Source organism: Corylus avellana, chromosome ca10 (genome assembly GCF_901000735.1).
Source record: "Corylus avellana chromosome ca10, CavTom2PMs-1.0".
In the NCBI taxonomy this organism is placed as follows: Eukaryota; Viridiplantae; Streptophyta; class Magnoliopsida; order Fagales; family Betulaceae; genus Corylus; species Corylus avellana.
Window position 1 is genome coordinate 2258647 of NC_081550.1, and position 14780 is coordinate 2273426.

Consider the following 14780-nt stretch of genomic DNA (forward strand, 5'->3'; position numbering starts at 1 on the left):
TTAGTATTTCCTTTGCAGAAAAACAATTTCGACAGCCAATACATAAGCTCGAACCTGGTCCGAGGTTGAAGGTAAATAATTTCTATTTAGTTGTCTTTCGATTAAGTAATCAAAGTCCAAAACGGTAGTAACCAGAGCTAAGGAATTCAGATTAATTTGCATTTAGGTGGTCAACATTCAATTAATTCACTGAGGCTAATGATGGGGCCAAAGTTAAAGAATGTGCAGATTGAATAAAGTTCAAAACAAAGTAAAATTTAGAAGTTTATTTGTCTCACAAAGTTTACAATAGGAAAAATAACAACGCCTCATAACAAGATACAATTTCTCCCAGATGAACTTAAAAAGAGAAGGAAAGAAAGATGGAGGCATCTGATAAAATAACATGAATTAATAGGAATTTAGAAATAATAATAATAATAATAAAAAGTATCGAAATCCAAGTCAAAATTGCTCTGTATTTAATATTGAATGTGATTCTGGGTCTTGAATTATAGATACTTAGCCAACCAAGGGATCTCCTTGCTGTCTTTGAGTGCAAATGACACATCATCGCTGCCACATAGCAAAATGCAATTAGTCAAAATTACAATGCTTTCAAAGTTATCTGATATGCTTTCTTGTATGCGTGAATGATCGATTTTAAAATGTTTGTTTCCTTCTGTCTACTGCAAATGCATAAAGAACATCACAATTAACCAATAAATGTTTTGTTTCTTCTCCCTCTCATGTCTTGAAAAATTTCCCTCAATATGGTGGCCATGGCAATCCTAGAGTAAAAACAATGGGTCTAAGAGGTTAACCAAATTTCAGGATTGGGCAGAATCCAGCAGGACTACCTTAAATGTCAACAAGAATCCTGTGTCTTGTCCTTGTAATTTATATTAGAGATGCAGCATTCAAGGGACCAATAAAGGATAAAATTAGTGAATGAAATTGGAACTATATTTGTTATTGACAGTCTCCTATGCTATAGAAAACCAAGAAAGTCATGCCTGGTGGCAGAGTTCAGATGCAAGACACTTCCTTTCATGCTTGTATAATTAGATTGCAGGAGTTGAAATTTATATGCTAAGGTCAATTGGATCCAATCTGTTTTAGCTGAGCGCTTGATAGACAACTAACCTTGGAAAATTGAGCTGTAATTTTTGCAACCTGTGTTTAGCCCCTGATTCGCATATAATTATTCTGCATTCACCAAGCTTACAGCTGCAAGAAACAAATTGAATAAAGGAATTTCAGTTTTTCACCTAAACATGGAATTCATTAACATCAGCTCTACTAAATGAATTCCATATCATTTTATATTATTTAAGAGGTCAGCTAGAAGAAATTGAAAAAGAATAACTTCAACTCGTTGTTTTACAGGCAAAATGATGTTACAGATAGGATTATTCATATATAGGTTAAAAGTTGTGTTAGAGTAATATTTTATTTTTTTTGATAAGTAAATCATGACAAAGCTAAGAGTAGGATTTTATTTAATAAGGACTAATGGTTATTTTAAGGATAGTTTTATCAATTAGAATTTAGATTAGTTCTGTTGTCATTATTTTAAAATTGGGTTTATCATTAGTGAATATTATTTATCTTATCCGTTTGCAAGTATTTTTAAGGAATGCTTAATGCTGATAAAGGAATCATTCAGAAAATTATTTTTCAAACGTATGTTTAAAGGAGGCCCAAGTTCCCTCTTAACACTTACACTAATTTATCCCGTCACGGACTTGATATTCAAATTTCCAACAAATGATGTATTATAAAGATGGAAGATATTTACATCCACAAGCACATAAACAAATTAATAATAATAAAGCTTATATAAAAAAGGGTCATCCCTAAACGGTCAGAAAATAAAATGAAATCCAATGAGGAGAAAGGATTATGGTTTTAAAAAACTAATATAAAAATGTATGTAAGATGACAGAAAGCATAAAACAATTGTTTTGAAATGACACACGAGAGAGAGAGAGAGAGAGAGAGAGAGAGAGAAAATTCTTCGTCATGGTTTCCAACTTTCCATATGCCCTTTGAAGTATATGTCAAGGTTATGACTGTGAGATCATGTATTGTTTCAATCTAATTTCTATGAAAAGAAAATAATAGTATGACATGACTTACCCAACTTTCAAGAGTGTGTCATATCCAGGAAATGCTTCTCCATTGCTTGTACAGAGACATGATACAGTCATTGCCAACTGCGGTACAAATAAAAGTTAAAATACATATACACACGTATTCTTAAGCTTAAATTTCCTACACTCGTAAAAAGTTTCCACAGTTCTGGCGGGCTGAAGGCATCAGAGGGTGATGGTGAACTAATAGTCATGCTTATTGAGTTTCTACTTGTGATATCCAGTGACTACAGTCGAGCTTTTCACTTAATATTTTCATGTTTGCAAAGCACTCTAGTTGATCTATTATGCAAAGAAGAAGCAAAATTCAGGATACAGAAAGCTCCAAGTATTCACCAATAGATCTGCACAAATTGTGTAAATGACTCTGGGTTCAGTCCTTGGATCTTCCATCAAGGAAACTCTCAGATTCTTCGAGGGTGCCAGCTATTTAACTGACCCAAGAAATAATGAAACAAAAAATATACTCCACGGTTTCCACTAGTTGGCATGTTTGATGAGTTAAAGAGGTTTCTCGCTTTGAAATATTTGTGAAATGTCAGAAATGCAAATAAATCCAAATATAACCAAAACAGAAAGCAAGAACACAAAATTTACGAGAGAAGTTTGAGAAGTTGACCTTTTCAAAGGTAGTTTCACCCATTCCTGTTTTATAAAGCTCATGCACCATAGCTGTCAAGAAGATTTTGCTCAGTTTGGAACAACTTTTCATTATCTGCAGAAGGAAAAAAAAAATTATGAAGGCATATCCCAGGAAGATCACAACATTGTTGTCACTCTGCAAATGTAATATAAATGAAAAAAAAAAATTATTGTAACCCCTACGAAATGGTTATTTCCTAAGCTAGCAAATGAATCCTGTTTGTCGACTGATGTGGCAGAAAAAGCATCAATAAGACAATGGTTATTCAATGATTTGTGCCAGTGATAGTTTTGGTCCTATAACAGTAGCTTTTCTTCTGTGAGTTACAGTTCTTAACAAGTCTGGCACTTATATTGGTTCTGAAACACTTGAATCATCATGTTCACAACATATCAACTCTCCAAGTCTTCTGATATCTCAAAGGAAAACAGCTTCTTCTCCCCTCAGCATACTACCTTTTAGAAAGGCCATCAATCCACATCTAATTTGTCTCATAGCATATTAACATAAACAGCACAACATTATATGCCTCATTTGACTATTTTGGAATCTTCTTCCAAAATGCCATTTACCACTCGAACAAATGGAGGACAAGTGTCTACAACAAATAGGTCCTAATTCATTATTGACTACATATACACGAAGTATTAAACTGACCTGTATATGAGGTGCCTGGAACATTTCCTGGATTGCTGCTTCCACCTCAGCCATACTAACAACTGATTTTCCTGCAAAATGGAGAGATATTATATTAAACTAGTGAAAAGAACAAGCAAATCCTACTTCTCATGACACAGTGGCTTACTTTAAAGCTACTAGTGACGGCAAGGTTTCATCTTACATAGGAAGAAGGGTCAATTATGATTAATGGTTTAGCTAATTTCTCTAGCCCCACTCTCATTCTATACCTTAGGAACCTTGCCCTATTATGATGTAAAAGCGCCAAATAACATCTCATATGCCACCAATGTCATAAAAGAAAACTAAAATAAAGCTAACAAATTGGACTGAGCTAAAAACATGCAATCACAGGAGTATCTAAAGTAATGGAAAGGTGTAAAATATGATCACAATTAAACACATTATCTCCCTAGGGGGAAGGGGACCGACCACATGCAAATTGTTCTTCACACAGATTTACTACTCTAATTGATCTTGAACATTGACAAGATCAAGAATAAAAAAAATAAAAAATAAAAGACAACTGATTTTCAAAATGAAATCAAATGGATATACACATCAATCTGCCCAATGCTGGACACTACATATGTTGAAAAACGTTTTACACTTGTGCATGGGTGCAATGGACTCAAAAGAAGATTTAAAACGACTAAAACTTTCCCGGGATCATCCACTGTAAGTGAACAAATTAATAAGTCTATATACCTGAAGGAACAGAATTGGTAGTTGACTTTAGTTTCTTAATATTGTAATCTTTTATTTCTGCTGCCCGCCTGCATATCTCCAGAGCACGACGTGCATCTCCTGATATTGCTGCGACCTGAATATTTTTTTTTGATAAGTAAAGAATTTATTAGACAAGAAAATTAACAAAACAATATCATAGAGTAAGTGTTTATCATCTGCAAACAATTTATTAGACAAGAAATTAAAGAGACAAAATCAAGTTGCATGATGAAACAAAGAGCAAAACACTGACCTTTCTTGATGCAAATTCTATAGCTTGTTTTTCAAATGCATCAATGCCTCTAAGACGACTTAAAATGATTTCTTGAAGCTGCTGATAGTTATAAGGGCCAAAGCAAAGCCTTTGGATACCCATACGACTTGAGATACGAGGTAGCAACTTTTCTGGAAGATCCATGGTATTTGCTATCCCTGAATTTATATTCATTAAAAAGAAATAAGATTGCAGCCATCATCATCATCATTGTCATCACCATCAATATCTAGCTTTTCTGTTTTTGTTATTTAGATTTGCTGGGAAGAAGCCTAATCAATATAAGACATACCTATCACAATTAATTTGGAATGTGGCTTAGTAGGCCAATCAAGAATGTTATATAGAACCTGTGAGAAAAAAAGGGCATATGGATAAGTGACTTTTTATCTTTTACAAATGCCTAAAACATATGACCTTAAAATTATTATTAACAAACTTTCACATCACAACATGAACCAGTTACCGACTGATTTCTTGTTACAAGAAGATCAAGTTCGTCAATGAGCAGAATACAAGGTCGGTCATCCTCTTTTCCAATTTTCTTTCCATCTGAAAAACGCTCATTCAGCAAGTGGAGAGCCTTTTTCCAACTGACTCTGTGCCCACTTAATGCTTCGTATATAACCTGAAAGAACGTAGGATTCACTATAGGACAACCGGAGAATACAACCCCAAAAAGAAAATAGGGTTAATTTAATATGTTTACCCTGTATATACTCTCAGGGGATGCCAACTTTAGACCATTAATCTCCACAAAACAGTAGGGTCTTACACCTCCTGTATCAACTTCAGACCTCAGATTCCTCATTGCTGCTAGTACACTCATTGTCTGTAGTTTCATAAGCATAAGAAGATCAAATAAGTAAAATTTGTTTATGCATGAAGAAAACTAGGGAATCTGAAGCATGTCTCAAACAACAGAGTTCTATTTTACACATTATAACAGATCCTACCTTGCCAGTTCCAGGAACACCATGAATGTATAGGCAACGTCCCAAACATTGATCATCACAGATGGCACCTTTGATAAATGAAGTAATCTCCTCCATCTCTCTGGAAGAAAAAAAAGTGTCCTTCATTGGAATGTAAGAATAAATGAACATAAGAAAACCTATAACATTTCAATTTGCACGTACTTATTCCTGCAAGGTGGAGATTTAGGTAATGATGCCAACAAAAGTGTTGCCTTTGCTCTTTCAAGTTCAGTCTGCTTGTGGCATCTTACATGCTCTGGGATTTTCTTGGTCCCTATCTTTTGAAGTCCGAAGAACTGTCCCTTCCTTGAGTTCTGTAGTAATTACACATAGAATACTTTAATTTGGGCAATCACCAAACTTAAATCTACAAGTTTGAAATAAAGAATAGTGTCATACTGCAGCCAACTCCTGAGCTGGGGATAGTTTGGTTAGTAATTTTTTTAAGTTCTCCTCTTCATATCCAAAGTCCTCATCTATATCAGAATCTGAATCCTTGCAGAGTGTCCAATCTTCATCACTGTCAACTTCTTCACCATCCTACCAAATAACAATTGGCCCATAAATCTTAAATGCTAATTCAATTTTGATATCATTGAATGCCCCAAATGCTGCCTCTATCGTCTGAAATGCTTACCTCTTTACCATTATCAATATCAGCAAGACGCTTGAAACTGTGCCAATGAATATCATATTCATATTCACATAAAAAAACATCATCCCCTTCATTAATGGCCTTGGCATATTCTTTAGGATTCATGACAGAGCAGTGTCTAAGAATAGAATCCATCTGCAGTAATGTGCACGAGCATTGTTACAAACTAAAGGATGATAACCAAGAAAGAATGGAAGCTGATGTCTGAACTATCATTAAAAGCTAGTTCAAGAAATTAGGAAGATTTTGCAGTTTCAGACTACTTCTGAAGTTACAGAACCTAATAGACCATTTAACAAAATTGTTCAGTGGACTGTGTATATAAGTAGGAAGTTATCATACAGGGGAAATGGTAAAAGACAATTAGCATGATGCCATACTTTTATGTACTTAATTGGGTTGAATTCAATTCACCTGCCAATGGAAACAGTCAAACAATTATTGATGAATGTTCTATCCTCAGGAAAAGAAAAAAAAAAAAAAAGAAAAGGTATTTCCGCGGATTATTATGAAAAACTTGTATATCTAACTTCACCCAACTGGATAGTTATGTATATGCTATGGAATGTTAAAATAGATCATTTGGGCTTGCTTTAGGAGGTAAGATGTCCTTGGTTGTCCAACATTACAGCAGAGCGTGACTTGGGACTTTTTCTTTGCTGAACCTTCATCGGTAGTCAGAAATTGCTACATCACTATATCTAAATGTATGCATTTTTTTTTACATCCTCTCACATCCAGAATGAGAGCTGAATCAGTCATTTTCTCTTTTTTCTTTATGCTTATTTCCTATAGTAAAATTTAAGTATGTTAGGGTTTTCTCACTCATTTGCTAGCGGCTTTGCGATTCACACTGATAAACACAAAAAAACAAGGAAAACATGTAGTATTTTACAAGAATAGATACAGAATTGACTTTCGTGCAAAAAAATTCCAAAACAGAATACTGCAGGCAACTTTACGAATCCTAGCTATAGTGGTATCTGTTCTATCAATAGCTATATAATCAAGAGAAAATACAGGCTACCACCTCAATATCAGCAAAATCGTTTGTGCGATAAAGCTCCCTCCTCAAATTATGTGGTTGTCTTCCAGAGGCAGTCTCTTCCGGGATTATATACCAACATACCCGACACCAAAAGCTACCATCCACTTCTTTCCACATACTGCACACCTCCAACCAACAAAGCACCAAATCTACACACATTACAAACTACAATAACATCACAAATTCACATAATTCAGCTAAAAAAAACAACAAAAAGCTACCTTTCAATGCTGGCAGCCCACAAATCGCTTGAAAGCAGCTTCTCCCTCATCGTCCTCAACCGCTTCTTCCCCTTCGGTGGCAGCGGGAGCTCAATCTCCTTACCTGATCTGCGGGCCTCGCAAAACCCACATATCCAACCCCCTTCCGGAACCTCCTTCAACGGCGGCTTCAGGCACTTCAAATGAAACCCACCTAAACAATCGTCACACTCAATCATCACAGCCCTCCCCGCCTTAAAGCACACCCTGCAGTCCTCCATTTCCGGCTCCTCATCATCTGAGCTTGCCTCCTCCCTCCTCTTCACATACACATCGTCCCCCACCTCAAACTCGCCCCCATCATACACCACTTTCTTGTAATACACCCGCCTTCCCGACTGCCTCCGTGGCGGTGCCGAGCCCCTCTTCTTCTCCGACTTTGATGAAGCCATAGCTCTCGTGACCACCATCCTGTCTCCCCCTCTCTTCCTCTTCCTCCCTGTCGATTCGGACGGGTCCGGCGACGCCGGCGAGAACGATACCTGAACGTCAACGAAATCTCCCCCATTTTTCGGCCCTGGTTTTTCAATCCTCTTTGCAGATTTCGGTGCTTTCACTGATTCAATGCAAGCTTCTTCGTCATTGTTGATCGACTTCCGGGGCGTCTTTGGATCGGATCTCTCCCTGATTTTGTTCTTATTTCTTGGGGTTCTTGCGAAGTCCTCGATGGGGTTTTCGATTTGGTCGTTGTGTTTGTGGGGATTGGGGGTTGGATTGAAGTGTAGGGACGTTCGGCGAGTGGATCTGCGAGGGGCTAGGGTTTGCGGGGTTGCAGGGGTGAGAGAAGGAGAGGGCTTGGGTGTGACTTGCGGTTGGTGTTTGGAGCTTCTTGGGGTGTGGAAGGGTTTTTTCGGGGTCTCCGCCATTGATGTACGGACAATGCAGTGGTGGCGGTGCAAGGGGTTTGAGGGAGGGAGGGAGAGAGAGAGAGAAAGAGAGTTTTCTAGAGAGAGAGAGAGAATTGGCGGGAAATGTTCCCTCCATTTTCGAGACCTTTTGAACGTTGAACGAACCGTTGAGCGGATGTGGAAAGCCCTTCCCAAATGTTTGTTAGACACAGTTTTTTTTCTAAACTCAGTTAAATGAAATTGTTTTAATTTAGTTTACAAAATTGTTATATGTCTTTTAACACGTGAGAAATACATATTTAAAAATACGTTAATAAATACATGACAATTTTATAAACTGAATTAAAGGAAATTTCTTCAAAAACTTCTTCCATATTTATTTTAAAACATTTAATTTATTTAGCATCAATATGAATATTTTGGGGAGGAAGGAAAGAGATCACTCAAGAATAAAAGGATTGATATGTATGGAGTCACGGTTCAAATTCGCTTTCGCAGTAAAATTTTCTTTCAGCGAGTTTTTTTTTTTTTTTTTTTTTTTCAGAATATCTCAATTCACATTAATTAATTTAAAAGTTTCTTTTTGTGCTTATAGAGGTTAAACTAATGTGATTCTAATAATTTTTTAGTTTTTTTTTTTTTTTTTTTGAAGTGGTGCTTTCTAATAATTAAGAACAAAAAAGTGGATAAATCTCACTCAAGTCATGTGATGTGAAATTAAAAATAGAAAATAAAAGATCGTCTCAAACAGATAATCAAGTAAAAAAGTTAGATGAATTTGAAGGATTTATTAAGACAAGAGAAAGCGTTACAGAAAACCATTGTAGCCTCAACAGACATGTAATGCGACAACATACTACTTATCTTTGCCTTGACAGCCTAGAGGTACAATGGCCAATCTTATTGACATGTCAACATTTGATATCATGTGGATCTAAACTGTTCAAACAAATAATCAAGTAAAAAAAAAAAAAAGGCAAAATCTAGAGACTTATTGAGACCACTAATTTTGCTCTCAAGATTTAGAACATCGTCCGGGAGCGGAACTAGAACTTGGGTGGCGGAGAAGAGGAAGGTCAAAAATAAATTTTACAATGAATATTTGCAAAAGCGCCGAAAGAAAAAAGCTATTGAGGTGAAAGATATTGCCATAATAAGCTTGAGTCGCCTAAGTGATATGAGTATTCTTGAAACATGCTAAATAAAACAACCTTATATTTGAGCAAGACAATATCTCAAAGGACATATCTCTAAATCGGGTCGAAAAAATTTTCTCCGAACAAAAAATGTTAAATACTACACCGTTATCCCACCCACGTCATATACGGCTGATATAACACAAACAGCATTATATTCGGAAATAAAATAAAAACATAATTGTTTTGAGAAATATTTCCTCTCTTTATACAAAGACAGAAAAGAAACTTGAGAGTTGAGAGAAGATCATGTGAATGCATCTCTCAGTTAAAATATGAAGCTCGTTTAGACCTTTTCAAGCCCAGAATGACAAGGAGTAATCCAATATAATTGTAATTGTAGGCACAGTCAAGGAGTTGCAGTTTCTGAGTGTTCCATGGAGGAAATCTAAACCACAATTCAGTCAGGAAACTTCTTCTTAATATGGCCTTCTCATGGCTGAAAGTGTCAAACGAGAACTTTCCATGGTATCTTCCCATCCCACTTTCACCAACTCCTCCAAATGGGAGGGTGTCAGCTGCATACTGCACACATAGCCAATACAAGCCTTTAAACTATCAAGATCATATATATATATATATATATATATATATATAGCAGAGAGTTACTGATAACATACTTGAACAAGGGCATCATTGAATGTGATGCTTCCAGATGATGTTTCGGATATAATCCTTCTCTCTAGAGATTTATTTTTGGTGAAGCAATAAATAGCAAGTGCTTTAGGCATTGAGTTTATGAACTGTATACTGTCCTCAATATTCTCCAACTATAAAACCAAGAAAATATATGGTATTTTAATCAATTATATAAATATATTGTGCTAACGAATTTAGATAGATGTACATAATAAGTATTTGTATATATATATATATATATATATACTTGCTTATGTATATCTTACTGTAATTATTGGAAGCAATGGGCCAAAGATTTCTTCTGTCATGATTGCTGCTTCAAGCGGGGGATCCACCAAGATTGTTGGCTCTATGAACCTGCATAGAGGTTTATAATATGCAAATATAAGAACAAAAAAAGAGAAAGAAAGAAAGAAAGAAAGCTTAAATAATATATATAGGCAGCATATATGAACAAAAAAAGAGAAGAGATTATGCTGTTTACAAGTTATCTTCGTCCAATGAACCACCATAAACAATAGAAGCTTTAACTCTGGGGTCGTTCAAAAGATCCTTCAATCTCAAGAAATGGTGTTTGTTTACTATCCTTCCAATACTGCATGATTCCTTTGGGTTTTCTCCATACATTTCCTTGATCATGGCCTTAATGTACCCTACCTAATTACAAGACCATCTCATTTCAACATATTGCTGCATTATAAACTAATTAAGAAACTTTTGAATTACACATATATATACTTCTGCTACTTTCATACCAAAGTGGGTGTAGATTTCTTTTCTGCAAGCATATAATCTATTGCAATGCATGCTTGACCAGCACAGGACCCACATTTCGCCATAAGAATTCGCTTTGCAGCAAGCTTGTGATTAGAGCACAAAATGACTCCAATAAGCAAATTGTTAACATGAAATTTTTATATAATAAATTTTGGACACTAAAATAGAAACAAAAAGGTGTTTAACCAATCATGTGACAACAAAAAAATCATATATATATATATATATATAAATGTTGAACTTACCTTAGTTTCCCAAGAACTAGAAAGGGAATCAACAATAGCAGGGCATTTTCCACCCAACTCCAGAGTAACAGGTGTCAGATGCTTCACAGCCGCAGACATAACAAGCCGTCCATTCCGTGCACTTCCTAGGATTAGTTTTAACATTTAATTCTATTTTCCAAATCCCAAATACAGGAAAGAATGATAAGATCAGCTTAGCTGCATAATCTATTGTATTGAGAAATGCTATGTGCACTTTCAAGTGCTTATTCCCTGACGCGACACTAATGATATGAAATATACAAATTTTTTGGCTCAAAACTTTTTTACAACATAAAGCATAAAAACATGATAATTTTCAAACCGTTCGATGAAAAGAATAACTTGAATTCACGTAATTTTAGAATCTACAATTTTTTTGAAAACTATAGGGGATCTTTATCTGCATTTTTCTACTGTTTTTACCTGTAAAGAGGATTTTGTCCCATTTCTGCTGTAGGAGTTGTTCACCAACAGCTGGTCCACCTTGGACAACCTTGACAGCATTATTGTCCATGTAAATTGGGATATTATTTGCTAGAAAAGCGGCACATGAAGGAGCCAATTCCGAGGGCTTCAGAACCACTGTGTTTCCAGCAGCTATAGCCCCTATCAGAGGTTCCAAGGACAGTCCTATATTTTGTAACAAAAAGGCAATAATTTTATCATAATTAATTATGTTGGGAAAAAAAAAAAGAATGAATAAAAGCTATTATAAGGTTTTGAATTTTTGTTGTATAAAGTATTTCACTCACCAAAGGGAAAATTCCAAGATGATATAATGAGGACAAGGCCAAGAGGCTCGGGAACAACTTCTGCAGTGGTGAGCAAAGCAATTTGTGGCAGTGTAGCCTATCAACCATGCATTACCAAAACGTTAGTATCTGCATATCTTTCTCTCGAAGAGCTTCCTGAATTTATTATTTGGTCACCCAAAATATGGGTTAAATACACTTAAGCCCCCTAAAGTACCTATTAAATCATCATTTGTCCTAAAAAATTAATGAACCGATAGAAAGAGGTAAATTTAATAATTTAATTTATATTATAACATTTTCCTTCACATGTAGGCTCAAACTCTCACTTAAAACGTGATATGCCTCGGCCCTTCTCCTCAGAAAACAAATTTGAGAGGAGGAGAGAGTAGATCTGCTCCCTCCTCCTCTCTTTTTCTTTATGTTTGCAGGTGTTTTCCAACCAGATCAGCAACTTCGGCCTCTCCACTTCCACCGTGTTGTGCCGTTAATCTCCTCATTGGCCGCTGCCGCTGCTGCTGCTGCTGCTTGCTGATTGTTTGTTTGTGTTTTTTGTTTTGAATAAGAGGTTTATTCTGTTTAGATCTGCCTTCATGAGTGAGGAGGAATAATTAGGTGTGAGTGGTTATTTCTGATGGCCTGGATAATTAGGTGTGAGGGGTTATCTATCACAGCCAGTTTAAATAAATTTTGTTAGGAAATTTGGCTACCTATGTCTTAGATTTAATTTGCTCGGAGCAGATATATATGCTCTTTAACTATATTTGTGCATGGGTTAGCGGAAGATTGAAGTCATAGATAGCACATGATTGTAAGAATTTTTGTTTATATCTATGACTTTTTAACATCATAACATGTGGTTATGATTTTTGCAGAACTTTATGCTTTGTGTTGTAAAAGCTTTTTGCTTTGCTTTGTAAGAGCTTTATACTCGTGATCTTTAATCAATGAAATCCTCAGATTTCCGTTCAAAAAAAAAGGGATGCCCAACTCGTAAAATATTTAATTGAAATGGTAAGTGAATGATTTGCTCTTCCTTATTCCCCCTTACAAGAGTTGCGAGAGATCTAGCTAGTACTCAAGGTAATTTGGGTAAGTTTTCATTTCCTCCCACCCACCCAAAAAAAAAAAAATTCATCTTTTCTTAAAGGGCAAATTTAGTTTTTCAATGGTCAAAGTAATGGTATTTTCAAAAGATTTTGGTCAAATTTGGTTTTTCCATTCGTTCTAATGGAGTAGTGTTTTGCCACAAAATGGTAATTTGATATATCCAAATGTCACACTTGTCAGTTTGTGAGGCTCTTTTGAAAATGATAAGTAGTTGGGAGGGCTTAAGTGTATTTATGTATTTATCCGGCAAAATATTATAACCTTTTTCTGCAGTTCTTCATTTCTAAAGCCATAAAAAATGCATTCCTTAAATGCTATATAAAGCCTTGATGGATGAGCTTACCTTTCTGCCTGACATCCATTCTTGTAAAGAACCCAATGCTAAATTCAGTGACTTTATCAAGGTTCCAATCTGCAAATGAGGACAGTGTACATATAGTAAGCCAAGCAAGAGATCCAATGTCTTATAATTTCCTAATCTAAAAGGTATACTGCTGATTTCATTCTTGTAAAGATATTGTTATATATAAATTTGTGATTATTCTCAAAACCTATTTTAAAATTTTATTTTCCAAAACACTTTCTGCTTGTGCTTAAATCAAGTAAGCGAACTCCTTCATGCGGTCGTCCTTCAACTTCTAGAGTGACAATACCACCTCCATCGGAGCATGAGCAGTAGATCACTGCCGTTCATCATCGACAATGTATTCGGATTTCTCGCGGAGATTGAGACCGTAGGAAACATTGGAATCAGGGCCATGGACGGAGTACTCAAGCCGAGTACTTGAGCTTAGGAATCCCATCTTGGCGACCCAAGCTCGAACACAAAATGAAACTTGTGTCAAGTTCGAGCTCGAGAAAAACTTAAATGAGCCGAGCTGGAGCAAGCACTAAAGCTCAGCTTGTTTTACACCCCTAAGTGTATGTAAAAAAGTACTCTTAACCCCATACGCTTAAAGTATAAATAGAGCTTAAAAAAGAAGAAGTTATAGTAATTTTGAAACAAGAAAATGCAAAAAAGACATTGATACCTCATCTCTAAAAGCCTCAATGTGATGTTTTCCCAAGTCTTGCTTAAGAACCTTAAAGATATCTCGATCTTTCTCCTTTAGGAAAGTAAGCAAGCCTTTGAGCTGTGACTTCCTCCAAGATGCTTCCTTCGTCTTTCCAAGCCTATAATACTCCCTCAAATCCTCTACATCTCTTTCCAAACCTCTCACAGTCTCCATGGTTTAGAGCTAGAGAAACAGAAGTAACTTGACTCTTTGCTGCCTGCCTTGTTGGGGTTCATAAAGGCCTCTCGGCAGCATGAAGTGCACCAGCTCTCAGTTGTGACTGTACACTATACCAACCAGCGTACGTACAGTAATGATGTGGGCTCAGATCAGATTCACTCACAGTTTTTTTCTAATTTATACCTGTTTTCACTTTTTGTTTTTACGAACTTCAAGAGAATTATTAGATAATATATATAAGGGGTAACTTTACTTTAGACTTTTGAATTACCATGCGATTTCACAAGTTCCTCTCAAATTTTAAGACCTCTCAATTTGAATCTCTAAACTTTCAATTGCAGTCAATTTGAACCCATCCGTCAGATTTAGCCGTTAACTTCTAATGAAAATATCTAAAAGACTAAAAGATCCCCGATTTTCGTTTTTATTTATTTTTTAATTTGGAATTAAGGGTGGTTTTGAAGTTTGAGGGGATTTGTCAAATCACATGGTAATTCAGGGGTTTAAAGTGAAATTATCCCTATATATAACGTTTTGGGAAAAGTCCACATACCTCCC

General features: G+C 35.8%; 2 protein-coding genes and 1 non-coding gene across 4 annotated transcripts; all 3 read right to left on the bottom strand.

Moving 5' to 3' along the window:
* Nucleotides 1–279: 279 nt before the first annotated feature.
* Nucleotides 280–8371, bottom strand: LOC132164074 (origin of replication complex subunit 1B-like). Its single transcript, XM_059574487.1, has 16 exons — nucleotides 7361–8371; nucleotides 7122–7257; nucleotides 6074–6226; nucleotides 5836–5976; nucleotides 5599–5750; nucleotides 5416–5515; nucleotides 5169–5291; nucleotides 4926–5087; nucleotides 4752–4809; nucleotides 4439–4617; nucleotides 4165–4279; nucleotides 3436–3506; nucleotides 2755–2850; nucleotides 2122–2198; nucleotides 1126–1209; nucleotides 280–555 (listed from the first exon to the last, which is right to left on the bottom strand). The coding sequence occupies exons 1-16, from the start codon at nucleotides 8263–8265 to the stop codon at nucleotides 492–494; spliced, it is 2616 nt and encodes an 871-aa protein (XP_059430470.1). The 5' UTR covers nucleotides 8266–8371; the 3' UTR covers nucleotides 280–491.
* Nucleotides 6089–6166, bottom strand: LOC132164833 (small nucleolar RNA snoR28). Its single transcript, XR_009438435.1, has one exon. It is a non-coding gene; the product is annotated as a small nucleolar RNA snoR28 (small nucleolar RNA).
* A 1137-nt stretch (nucleotides 8372–9508) lies between the features above and the next one.
* LOC132164157 (aldehyde dehydrogenase family 3 member F1-like) lies at nucleotides 9509–14289 on the bottom strand. 2 transcript variants are annotated; one of them, XM_059574591.1, is made up of 10 exons: nucleotides 14019–14288; nucleotides 13331–13399; nucleotides 11878–11974; nucleotides 11549–11755; nucleotides 11105–11229; nucleotides 10838–10942; nucleotides 10567–10739; nucleotides 10349–10439; nucleotides 10064–10213; nucleotides 9509–9968 (listed from the first exon to the last, which is right to left on the bottom strand). In XM_059574591.1, exons 1-10 carry the CDS (start codon nucleotides 14214–14216, stop codon nucleotides 9708–9710), a joined length of 1476 nt encoding a protein of 491 aa, XP_059430574.1. In that variant the 5' UTR covers nucleotides 14217–14288; the 3' UTR covers nucleotides 9509–9707. The 2 variants fall into 2 exon arrangements, with proteins under 2 accessions (XP_059430574.1, XP_059430575.1); XM_059574592.1 differs by having other exon boundaries at nucleotides 9772–9961; nucleotides 14019–14289.
* Nucleotides 14290–14780: the final 491 nt, after the last annotated feature.